We start from the raw sequence: 13329 nt of genomic DNA on the forward strand, positions 1-13329 counted from the left end.
TTTGACATAGGTCAATTAAGTAATTAAGCATTCATTCAACTTAATTTTTGTTTTCAACATTTTTTTTTGAATGATTTTGAGTTATATTTTCTTCTGCCTTTGTGTAACATAATTTATTCCCAAGTTCTTCAGAGAGAAAAAGAAGAAAGAAAAGAGAGAGAATGTGAAAGGTCAGAAGGTGAGATCAGAAACCCCATTGTTTAAGGAGGATAACAGTGGAGGCAAATGGAATGTAAAGCTATTTATTGAATAAGGAATGGTGGATTGGGTCAGAACAGACTCCAGCAGTATAAATGGGGAGCATACTTTTTATCGGTATGAGATATAGGAAACAGTGTGCTATAGTTTCCATAAGGATTGAGAATCATTTGGGGTCTCCAAACAACTCTCAATCTCCAGGGAGACCCCAAACAATTCAACTCCCCCTGGAGATTGAGAGTTGTTTGGAGTTTCAGTGGAGGTTAGAATTCATTTTCTCAGGAAATGATACTTAACTGAGCTTACTTACCTGGACAGGAGTCAAACCCCAGGTCTGAATCTTAACATTCCAACCTTCTGTTTTAATATTTTGGGATTAAGGTCAGTTGGAGATTAGGATCAGTAAATTGGGAGAGCAACTGTGCTTGACTATGGGAGATTGAGTAGACTGTCATCTCTGGGCATTGAGGGGGACAGTGTTGCTATTGGAGGGTTTCTAGCTGTAAAAGAGATGGATGGGGGGGAATGCTTCATGGAAATCATGACAAAGGTCCAATCTTTAATGCTGTTTCCTGCTGAAGAGGGGTGATATAGGATATACAGGAAAGTCAGTGGTGACCTTTGGATTAGAAGGCATCTTGATGTAGGGAAACAGGATGTGAACAGCTGTTAGAATTTTTTTTTGAGATACTCATTTTGCAATTTGTGTTTAAAGGCCTAGAGAACCTTTGGACAGTAAGAAGTAACTTGGAGTACATGACCAAGGTATATCCACAAGGCCCACAGATAACAATGGGTTTGCAGAACAAAATAGATGACAAGAGGACAAGCAAAAACAGAAGTACCAGGGGGTACCCAGCGGAGGTCATCAAAGACAGGCATTTTCCTTCTTTTAAGAAAAAACAGATCTTCAACTTGCGGTTTTTTTCATGATACATTCAATCCAGAGTACAACCTATAGGGAGTTGATAATATACATAAAGCAATAGCAAAAAAGAAAAACAACATTAATACAGAGAAATATGGATAACAAAAGCGTATTCCATAATTTGGTAGTTGAAACAAAGTATATAGCATATATTATGTAATAGTTACCCGGTCCAGGCAACATTGGTCTTACCAGTATGTAGGGGAACACTGCAGGGTACAAGGGAATGTTGTACATGCACCCTTGTCTTTCATTGGCTACTTGCTCTGATTGTGGAAATATGCTCAGGAGAGAAAAAACTGGTACGTAATTAAAGCAAAATCAAATTAGTCCTTGGTATTCAGCAGAATCTAACATCTCTAGCTCTGTTTGACTTTAGGTAAGTGTTACAGTTAACAGTCAGCCATACAGGGACATTTGGATAGAGCACCAGCCCTGGAGTCAGAAGGACCTGAGTTCAAATCCAGCCTCATACACTTAATGATTGTCTAGCTGTGTGACCTTGGGCAAGTCACTCTTAACCCTATACCTTAAATAAATAAAAATGAAAACAAATAAAACAGTCAGCTATGCAGTCATGGCTCAGGAATAACCAGGTGGAAAACACTCCTTTTCAAGGTCCATAATGGGAAAGCTGATCCAGAAGGTTATATCCTGTCCTGGACTGAGACTAAAGATTATTCTTTCAGCCTGTTTCCAGACACCTCCACCTGTGACAGTTTAAATTTCTCTGGGAGTTTGTGACCCTTAACCTGTAGAAGTTCTTCCAAATGGTAGAGTATTGACTATCAGAACAATACCTAAATTCAGACCCTAGAATAAAATTTATCATAGTCCCAAGGTCTTTTGCTTCAAGTAGCAAACTCCATCAGTTACATTTTAAGGTTAGATATAGTTGTTTTCTCTCATGGGTTGCTATAAGCAGTAAAAGTTTACAAAACCTACATAAGAGATTTCACTTACAAATGTATCACTTACTTTTGCAGTTTTAATTTGTCCTGGTGTAAAGACAAAATTATTAGAAAACATTTCTGTATTAGACCAGAATTTGCAGATCTGCAGCAAACCAAGCTCACTTTTTAGAAATTGCATGACTAAAATTGATTTATTCCCCAGGACCTTGCCTATACTTTTATCATCAAGGACTTTAGAGAAAAGAGCTGGGTTTGTTGTCCTGCTTGCCTTACCCATCTATCCTGTGGTTGGCTAAAATTCTTTAACCTTTAGGTTTCAGCATTACAATATGAGGTTAAACAATTTACTTTTTCATAAGTGATAACAAACAATTATAGATGTAACTTTCTCTTAACTTTGTGCAAAGATAGAAAAAAATCCAGATGGTTAGAACAAAGTTGATAAATAGCATTGCTGATGTAAAAACATTTCTCTATTGATTTTTCTTTCTTTCAGTGTCTTTAAACAATAGTAACCACTGACAAATGAAAAAATTTCAAATCCATTTTGTCTTTACCTTTATCACTACAAATAACATCAGATTAGATCTCCAAATAGACAACTTTTGATCTATGATTAGATGTTTCTAAAATCCCTTTTCCTTTCAAGATTTTATTTGTAACTCAGTTAACAATCTTACGGATTCCAAAAGTCATCTTGTTTTCAACAGTGCAATTCTAATTTCCCAATGTTTCAGTGGTTGAAAAAATTTGTCTTTATTTGTAATCACAACTATTAGAAACTTTTAACTCATACATATCTAGCTATATAGTATAACTATACAGTGACCATATTGTTAATACCTGACTTTACTTTTGAGTGATTTTTTTTTGTTGGCATAATTCCTAGAATGGAATGAGTCTTCGACTATATAGGAGTTGAACTGATCTTGATAGCAATTTTTTTTCTGAGAAAAACCTTAAGAAGGAAAGAGGAAGGAGTGAGTGTAGAAAAATTCCCACAATAGGTCCAAACTAGGGCAAGGAATGAGAGATAGATTATCCCCTTTCAAGATGGCATTTTCCAGGTAAATTTTACCCGTTGGCACTAAGCCACTTTAGTCAAGGATGAGTGATCCTCCTTCTCCCCTAGCTGTAGAACAATGGAAAGAAGGCAACAAGAAGAAAGCTAAGAGCAGGGGGATTCTCAGAGAATGAAAGCTTTTGAGAAGAAGGAAGTTTTGTCTAATTGAAGAATGGTATTTTTGATTTATTGACCTGTTCAAGGTTCATTTCACCTGACTTTCTCAATTGAATTGGGGCCAGGTGGTATAAAAAGAAGGCCATACATTTCTTCCTCAAATCCTGTCCCACAAATTTTTTCCCAGTTCTAGAGGAGTAAAGAGTGAGTCAGATCAAGGGTACGGTCCAGATCCTAGGAGATCAGGAGTTATTGAACTGGTGGGGCAGAGATGGGGGCGAGGTGTGATGTAGTTTGGGGATTTAGACTCAGTTTGAGAGGATTGGGTTCAAGGAGGAGGAGAATTTGAAAAGCAGAGCAGGAGCCCCAAAGGGAGAGGTTGCCACCTTAGTTCAAAAACAGCTGGATGTATGGGATTTCATTCCACTTGCCTTGCTTCTGACAAAAATTGTTAAGGTCAGTAAGGGTGTCAGGGAATTTTTGAAATTCCAGATCCTCATGAGAGGCAAGGATCCATAAGTAGCCCAGTGGTTATAACTAAGACCCACATGGTGGAGGGGGGGAGAAGGGGGGGTATCCCCGGGAGGGTGTCCCTGTCCACTGAGTTATTTAGTTTTGGTTTAAAGAGAAAGAAAGAGGGATCCCAGTTCCATTTCTCTGTTTTGAGGCAGTTCTCCACCTAGCTAGAATTTTAGAAAGGAGCACCTCACCCTGGCAGTCATGGAAAGGCGGAAGAGAGAGAATGCCTGGAAAAGGAGTCTTATATCTTGAATTAGTCCTGTCTTCTGAAGTGTTCATGGTGTAACAGTACCAGGACTTGGTAGGTCCAGGAGAGGTTCCTTCTGGCAAAATCAGGGAGTTAGCCCAAGTGTGCTACTTCAGTTACTTTTCCTTTCTCTTCTCCCCGCCCCCCCAAAAAAAAACCAGACCAGAAAAGTCAGAAGAAAAAGTACATAAGCAGATTAGCTTTGAAAAAGCTACATGTTGAATTTATTATATGCATAGAAAGAAAGCAAACCATTAGATTTGTTTTATTTACTAAGTCATAATGACTTTCAACATTTTTTGAATTTATTTTTGAATTTTACAATTTCCCCCCCCATTTTCGGTTCCCTCCCCTACCCCCCTCAGAAGGCAGTTTGTTAGTCTTTACATTGTATCCATGGTATACATTGATCTAAGTTGAATGTGATAAGAGGGAAATCATATTCTTAAGGAAAAAAAAATATAGTTTAAGAGATAGCAAAATTACATAATAAGATAATGATTTCTTTTAAATTAAAGGTAACAATCTTTGGTCTTTGTTCAAACTCCACAGTTCTTTCTGTGGATACAGATGGTATTGTCCATCTTAGATACCCCCAAAATTGTCCCTGATTATTGCGTTGATGGAATGAGCAAGTCCATTAAGGTTGATCATCAACCGCATGTTGCTGTTTAGGGTGTACAAGGTTTTTCTGGTTCTGCTCATCTCACTGAGAATTGGTTCATGCAAATCCCTCCAGGCTTCTTTGAATTCCCATCCATCCTGGTTTTTAATAGAAATAGTGTTCCATAATGTGTGTGTGTATGCACAATTTGTTCAACCATTCCCCAATTGATGGACATTCACTCAATTTAATTTTTAACATTTTTGTAAGATTTTTGATTTCCAGATTTGTTTCCCTCCCTCTGTTTCTTTCCCTCTTCTTCAGATAGCATGCAGTTTGATATAGATTAATGTTCAATCATGCTGAACATATTTTCATATTAGTCATATTGTAAAATAAGAATCAGAACAAAAGAGAAAAACCATGAGAAATAAGTAAGAAACATTTAAAAAAAGTAAAAATATTGTGCTTTGATCTACATTGACTCCACAGTTCTTTCTCTGAATGTGGATAGCATTTTCTGTCTTAAGGCTTTTTGGAATTATCTTGGATGACTGAATTTCCCAAGAAGAGTTTATCATAGTCGTTCATCACACTTTATTCAGCATCAGTTCATGTAAGTTTTCTAAGCTTTTCTGAAATCTTAGAACACAGTAGCATTCCATTAAATATTCCACAACTTGTTAAGTCATTTGATAATTGATGGGTATTCCCTCAATTTCCAGTTCTTGGCCATCACAAAAAAAGCTGCTATAAATATTTTTTTTGTACAAGTGGTTTCTTTTCCCTTTTTTGTGGTTTCTTTTCCCTTTTTTATGATTTCTTTGGGAGAAGCTTTTGAGCTTTGTGGAGGTTTGAGACAGTTGAAATAGTTATGAATGTTTCCCTTCTAGTGTAATCTGATAGAGATAGCAGTAGGGAAAAGTAACTTTAGAGGGGCTGGCGTGTAAGCAATTTATTAAATATAGCAATTTGTGTTTAGCATTATAGTTTTAGAGCTTGAAGGGATGTTAGAATCAGATGGGTTCAACAAAGGACACCTCCTTCCTGGGGTATTGAAATTACCTGCAGCTTGGTCTCTCTGTCTCAAATTTCTCTCCACTTCAAACCATTCTCTACTCAGCTGTAAAATTAAAATATAGGTCTGATCATATTTTCTCCTTTCCATTCAGTAAATTTCAGGGCCTGTTATCTCCAGATTCAGATATAAAATTCTTGGGATTTAAAGCCCTTTCTAGTCTTACTCTTTACTCCCCTCTTTGTACTGACACTCGCCTTTGCTATTCCTCAATTGTGACTCCATTTTTTGACTGAGAATTTTTAAAAATTTATTTATTTTGAATTTTATAATCCCAACCCCCCCCAGAAGGCAGTCTGTTAGGTTTTTTTTTTTAAAGTTTTTGCAAAGCAATGGGGTTAAGTGGCTTGTCCAAGGCCACACAGCTAGGTAATTATTAAGTGTCTGAGGTTGGATTTGAACTCAGGTACTTCTGACTCCAGGGCCAGTGCTCTATTCACTGCACCACCTAGCCACCCCTTTTTTTGTTGTTTTTATATATTCCTTTAAATATTTTATGATCATATCTCATTTTCAGACTTAATCTAAATTTTTTTTTTTAGGGAGCACCTAATTAGAACCTGTTCTTTGTCAATGACATTATCATTATTTTAAATTTCTTATTTAGAAAGAAGAGGTAGGTATCTAACAACATCAATATAACCTTGCAGTATAGAGAATGGTTTTCTGTTTACTCTAATTGCTTTCCATTTGGAGTGGTAGGAAACCTTTCGTAATTCTGTTATGATTTTGCTTTTTTCCGCAGAGTTTATCTTTGCCCATACCAACAAGTATAATCAAGAATTAATTTTTTAGAAGTTCTAAATTTTTCAGGATTATTCTTTCACTCTTATGCTTCTGTTACTAAAAATTCTTGTTACATATTAACACCACTGTTACGTCCTTAACTATCCTTTAGTGAGTTTTCATTTTGAAGATAGGTGAGATGATACATGCCAATATTTCTTGCTACAGGGTTACTGAGGTTGATGGTTCATTGAATTGGGGAATTCTGAGTTGAAGAAAGATTAGAGCCAAATGGAAATCCACATTAATCCAGGACCAGTTATAGTGAAACCCTGAGGGTGGAGGACTATGAGATAAACAAAGTAAAAGAAAATAGTCTAGGTTGAAAATGGAACCAGTCTAGGTGAAATAGAGAAGCTAAATCTCTGAAAAAAAAAAATAGTCTTAATTTTGATCCTTCATTAATTTTAAGTAACTTATAGATAAGATTTAATATGAATTCTTTAAGGGTATTATAGCCTCTTAATAACTTAACCTTCATCTTCAATGTTATTGTGTCATTAAATATTTCAATGATACTGTTCTATGTATTGTGTTGAGTATAAATTTTAATTTTAAATTGATTTGCTATTGTTTTATAATGGAAAATAAAGGTTTATTTTACAAGGTAAAATACAACTTAATTTAAGTTAAAATGTTCTACCTAAATTTTTATGTAAATACTCTTAATAAATGAAAGATCTCTCTTCTTCCTCTTTTCCCAATTCTATTAATATATAAAACAAAGGTCTGAGGGCCATTTATGTCTGCCTGTGAGATATACACACTCCTTTCCAGAAGCACTACAGAAACTTTATCGTGGTGAGTTCAGGTAGGATTGTCTTGTTCCTCTTTTTACATTTATGCAGAGATAAAATTTTATACATAGAAATTATTTCTTAGTTAAGTATGTCTTTTAGAACTACTGAACATGAACTGAGAAACTTGACTTAATAGGAAATATATTTTCAAATTAAGCATTAAAAAAGGTAAGATTAACCAATCAACTCAGTAAAATAGGTACAATTTGACTTCCCTTAGCCACATTTTAGGATTAATTAAAATTAAGGTCAACCAGTACTTGATATGCAGTTTTAATATAGCTGCTAGTAAAAGTTTCTCTGTATTTAAAAGAGGTTGATTCTTGATTTAATGCATTTAAAACTGATAAACACTACTGTAACACTGATATATATTTAATTATCCTCTATAGAACTTTCAACTACATCCTTGTTTTTTTGAAGGTAGACGAAGGTTGTAGTAGTGGAGTAGATCGTATAGTTGAAATTATTGACTAGAATTGGGTTTTTCATTTTTTCTGGAATTTCCTTTTCTTTTGCTCTAGTTTACCCTTATCAAAGAGAATAGTTTTTTTTTAATTCTAGTGTTACTCTTGAAGTTCCATCTTGACATTTCAAATACTTCTGGTAGGATTGAATTATAGTCTTCCCTCCCACTCTAGTAAGTAATGATAGTTAATGACAATAGATTAAATTTATAAAATACTTGGTAGACAGATATGTCAGAAAGAAGATCTAAATTTATTTGAAGGTGATCAGATTAGTTTTGAAATTTCATATTTTTCTGGGATAGCTCTTATATACTAAGGAAACTATTACCTAGAGTAGTCAAAAAAACACACTGAATTTAATTTTGACTATTTAGTTTAACTTAGTAACTACTTGTTGTCCTTCCAAAGAGTTTGGGTACCTTTCTGAAGTGTTTTGTACTTAAGAAGAAACCTCTTAGAATGATCTCTCTCATTAAATTTTGTATGTGTGTGCATGTACTTTTTGGGTCTGCTTTTGAAATTGGCATTAAAGAATTGGGAAATGAAATTTCATTTAAATTACTATTTAAATCTAAATGTACTTATATTGTTACCTCTTTTAGAATTGGAGTTCAGGAAAACATTACTTTAGTTATATTAATGAGGTAACAATAGATTTCTGAACCAAATTCCAAAATCTTACTTTAGTAAATCCATTTAGGATTTTCAGAGAGGAACAAGGATATAGTTTGAGACACCCTATCCTAAATTAGCCATTTCTTGATTTTTTTCAGGTTTTTTTTTCCAGGAAAATATTTTATTCATAAAATGAAGAGTTTTTATCATGACTAATATGGAGATATGTTGAACACAATTGTACATATGCAACTTTTAACAGATTGTTTTCTGGCATGGGGAGAGGGGACAGAAGGGAGCATGGTAGAAAAATGTGGAACTTATAAACTTATATGGATGAATGTTGGAAAAAACTACCTTTTTATTTAATTAAAAAAATAAAAATGGTGGGTTTGTACATTTGATGTAATTGTTGAAATATATAATCTTTGTTACACTCATGTATGCCACTCTGAAATTGTTTTTTTTTTCCCCAAGATGGCTTTGGAGGCAGCGAATCCGGTTATACCTTGAAGGAACTGGAATAAACCCAATTCCTGTAGATCTTCATGAACAGCAGTTGAGTTTGGATCAACACAGCAAGGCCCTCAACAATACAAGAATCCATGATCAGAGTACGTTAATGGAGTTAGAGATGTAGCCAATGTTATACTTCATTTAAGGTCACATTGGTTTTTGTTTTCAATTTTGAGATTGCATTAGCTATTTTGTATATTCTTCTACTTTCTGGGGTACTTTAGAATTTATTACTAAAATAAAAAATTTAAAACTCTTAAGAGAAAATTCCATGGAATCATCAAGAAACTTTAGTTATGAATGCTTTTGGGGTGAAAAACAGATTTTTCCTTTAATTTACAATTTTTCTTTTTTTCCCCATTAAGATAGATAATTAAGAATTGGATGTATCAGAAGATGTAGAAATATTTTTTAATAGATACTAGAAATAGAGTTTTCAGTCTCTTATCATAGATGTTACCTTCACATATATTTCCTTCCAAGTTTGACATTTCATTGCACCATATACTTATTTTTGACTTTTGCATAAATCAACTTGCTCATCCTCATCTCCTTTTTCTCCAATCCATCTCTCAATATTTCTATTGAAGATACGACTTGTTTTTCATTTTTACCTTTTGATCAATCCATCTTCTTTTATGATTATGTATTTTCCCCTGATGATATCCTTTAATTCTCTTCCTTAAAGTTCTTTCTTATACATTGTAGTCCCCCTATTGCTCCATATGTGATGTTCATTTTCAGATTTTTGAGGCAGTTTCATGTCTCATAGCTGTATAATATCACCAGTAGAATATTGGTATTAAAATAATGAGTCTTTGTTTCTGGAAGAAGATTGGGATTATTAAGAATTTTGCCTACTCTCTTCCTGCTTACCTTTGAGTCTAGCTCATTGTTTTTTGGTCTTCTCTGTTCCAGTTATCCATGAATGAAAAAGCTCTTCATGTCATAATCTGGGCATTAAACATTCTTAATCTCCTTCCTTTTTTCCTTTGGGGATCAAATTTTGGAATTTTAATTCTCTTTCAGGAGGCTTACTAATGGTTTTGAGACTTGAACCAATACAGGGTCATCCACATATAAGAAAAATTGAATGACTTTTTACCATCCATAAAGATTTCATCTTAAACTTGCACTTGATTGGAACTCCTCCATCAAAGGGAAAAGCAATTTTTAAAATATATCCTCTTGTTTTATAAATTTCCTGATGTTTGTTAACCTTCAAGTCATAAGGTCATTTATGTTATATCTTTAAAGAACATTTCTTGAAAGATGTTTGGATGACAGATACCTTGTTGAAAGAGAGAGTTATTAATTTGGAACTTAATTAAACTGAATTAATACTTAAAAAAATCAAACAAGTACTGGAGAATCTTGTCATCTTTGTATTTTTGAGGCAGCTGTTTAGTGGTAAAGATGGGATGAGCTATAGAATATTGTTTGCTGAAGTCTTGTTCTCTATTATTACCTTCATTGTGGATATGTATGTAGGTGATTATCTTTAAATTTATTTACACAAATGTCTAAAGAATGCCTTTAATGCAACAGACCTTTCTCAAGATACTTGCATTTTTTAATATTATAGGATTAGGGACCTGTTATTTCACTGGGAGATATAACTTTTGCCAATGGAGGTCAGCACCTTTTTGAGCTTGGGTTGTTTAGAACACTGATAAATTATGGACTTGTCCAAGATTACAGACCCATTATGTATTAGTGATAAGACTTGAACCCAGATTTTCTTGGTTTTCAGATCAGTGCTCTGTATATTTTCATATATAGAAGGGAAGTAGGCCTGTATATGTTGATAGCTCTTTTGATGTTCTTTAGTCATTTTTTTTTATATTGGATCTAAACTTTTTTTCCCCTTCAGCTCCCCTGTAAATTAGTCCTTCTATAATTTCGTAGTTGTTACTTCTCATACAGATTTCTTCCCTGTGTTCCCCTGGTCTTAATCTTGTTGCTTTTACTTTCTTTGCTTTAGTGCTTTAAATTTATTCTCTTTGCATTAAGTGAATTTTATCTTTATAAATATCTTTTAATATTTTTCTTTCAGAACTTTTTTTAATGTACAAAAAATAAATATAGTTTATCAGTCTGTCCTGTAATTGGATGGGGAACAAGGCTATAGCACATCTCAGACTATGTTGTTGGAATCCTAAGGGTGGTACTTTTATAGTTTGTTATGTAATTACATTGCTTTCGTTTAACTATTTATACATATACCTATATGTATTGTGTGTTTTGATCTCTCTATATATGTATCCACACCTGTGTATATAAATATATACACACACATACATATATTGCTTTTGTCTCATTACCCAGAAAACTTATGTGCATATTTTTTTAAAAGGGAAAAAATTTTGCAGAATCATCCATCACATTAGTTGTATCTAACAGCATACACAGTATTTTATACTTCCAAGTCCCTCTCCTCTGTAATGAAGGAAGAGAGTTATATTTTCTTATGTCTTATCTTGGTGATTTTTTAAATTGACATTCTGTTTCATTTCATTGGTCATTCCCTTTACTTTGCTGGGGTCATTGTGTATATATTATTTTTCTGGTTCTGCTTACTTGGTTGAACAGCAGTTCAGATAATGCTTCTCTGAATTTTTTATTTTTGTCATAATATATTCCATTATGTTTATGACTTACAATTTTTTAATTATTTCCCAATCATTGGGTATGAGAAATTTTTCATTTTCTTTCTAGTTTTGCCCCAGACTTATTTTTGAGGTACCTAGTGGAGTGATCTCTGGTTTATAGGGCATAGATATTTTAATCCCTTTTTTTGGTCAAAAAAATTCTGCAATTCTCTGGTTGAACTAATTTATACATCTGCCAATAGTGTGTTAGTATGTTGGTTTTCTTAAAGCCCCTTCTTTGTAGATATTATTTGTTAATTTTATAAGTATGAGATGAAATCTCAGAGTTGTTTGATTTGTATTTCTCTATTAATTATCTGGAGCAGCCTTTCATATGATTGTTAATGTCATTTGTATTTCTTCATTTGAGAACAGGTTTGAGACAACTTGCTGCCTTGCCTTGGGTTGAATGTACATGAAAGAGGAGGGATGATTGGATAGATTCATTGAATAGCTTCTTCCCTTCCTGGAAAAGGGATGAAATATTCACATGGGACAAGGAGTTAAATCTACCTCATCCTAATAGATTTAGAGGGAATGAGCTGATGGGAGAAGGCAGAAGAAAGTTTTGTGAATGTGACTGTGAGTCAGATGACCAGTCTCAGTCAAGAGCATTAGCTATAAATTAGTTAAAAAGTTGTAAGAAGAGGAAAGATGGTTTGGAATGTAAGAGTCTGGGAGAGACAATAAAAGAATTTCTGGACAATAGTAAGGGCCTGATTGATTTTGAAATAAATTGATAGCTGATCATGTCAGTGTAGTTCAGTACAGTGGTAGGGAGAGAGAAACTGAATGCTTGTGAACTAATAAATGTAAGAATCAATGTAATGGACAGGAGTAGGTGGACATCAATGACTATTTGGATGGGTTGGGAAATAAGGTTCCTGAAGGATTAGGAGGATTTGTTCCATTTTTTTCTTTGGTATCTAACTCAGGACTACCATGTGTTAGCATTTTGTTTATTGAATTGAATATTGGTGATCATAAAACATGATAGGCTAGAAGTTGTGAATCTGAGTCTTGTGGAAAACAAAAACAATATAGTGCCTGATGGTTTGAAGGCAGTGATCTTTGTTGTTTTTTTTGCAAGGCAATGTGTTTTTAAGTGACTTGTCCACAGCTAAGTAGGTATTAAGTATCTAAGGTGGATTTGAACTCAAGTCCTCTGACTCCAGGGCTGGTGCTCTATCCACTGTGCTACCAAGTTGCCCCTGAAGGCAGTGATCTTAACTTTGTTCTTGATTCAAAAGACAGGGGGCAGAGAAGCAGAAAAAAAACTATCAAGAAGCAAAGAAAAGATGGACAATTTTGAACACAATGTGATATTTATTATATAGACTTTCTTGAAATAGAAATTTATTTTTCTATTATGAATTCTTTTTATTGTTTGCTGCTCACATGACAAGTTTTTTTTAATTTATAAAATAAAAAAATGAGGAAAAATAAGATAGAGGAATTTGGCCGGCCTTATGGTGAACATATATTTTATCTTTTGTTTGCAGAATCTTAGGATTTTTCTCATTGATATTTTTCAGTACATAATAATTTAAACATATTAAGGTTTATGCAAATAAATGAATGGTAATAAAAATGGCACACATGCCTCTATTCTTAATGAAGCTCACTTGGGGATTAGGGAATCATAAAGGTTAGTGGTTATTGATATAGTACTTTTTTGATAATAAGATTCAATGTTTTTTCCATATCCTTCTATCAGATTCCTTGAGAATTATATTTCAGTGCTCTCGAAATTGTGTTGCATCTAACAAGCTTTGAACAGTTAATATGAGGCTGTTATTTCCATCTTGTCTTTTCATTTTTAA

At 33.8% G+C, this 13329-nt stretch overlaps 1 protein-coding gene across 7 annotated transcripts in view; it reads left to right on the plus strand.

Moving 5' to 3' along the window:
- Positions 1–13329, plus strand: part of NADK2 (NAD kinase 2, mitochondrial) — a 56559-nt gene that overhangs the window by 17142 nt on the left and 26088 nt on the right. For all 7 annotated transcript variants that reach the window (XR_012471776.1, XM_074202640.1, XM_074202638.1 and 4 more), the window contains exons 5-6: positions 7182–7265; positions 8817–8953. Coding sequence is in view for 6 of the 7 variants with exons in the window: in XM_074202640.1 (XP_074058741.1) it covers positions 7182–7265; positions 8817–8953 (221 nt within the window). In the remaining variant the exon portion in view is untranslated. The remainder of the gene's footprint in view (positions 1–7181; positions 7266–8816; positions 8954–13329) is intronic.

The sequence above is a fragment of the Macrotis lagotis genome, chromosome X (genome assembly GCF_037893015.1).
Source record: "Macrotis lagotis isolate mMagLag1 chromosome X, bilby.v1.9.chrom.fasta, whole genome shotgun sequence".
NCBI classification, from domain to species: Eukaryota; Metazoa; Chordata; class Mammalia; order Peramelemorphia; family Peramelidae; genus Macrotis; species Macrotis lagotis.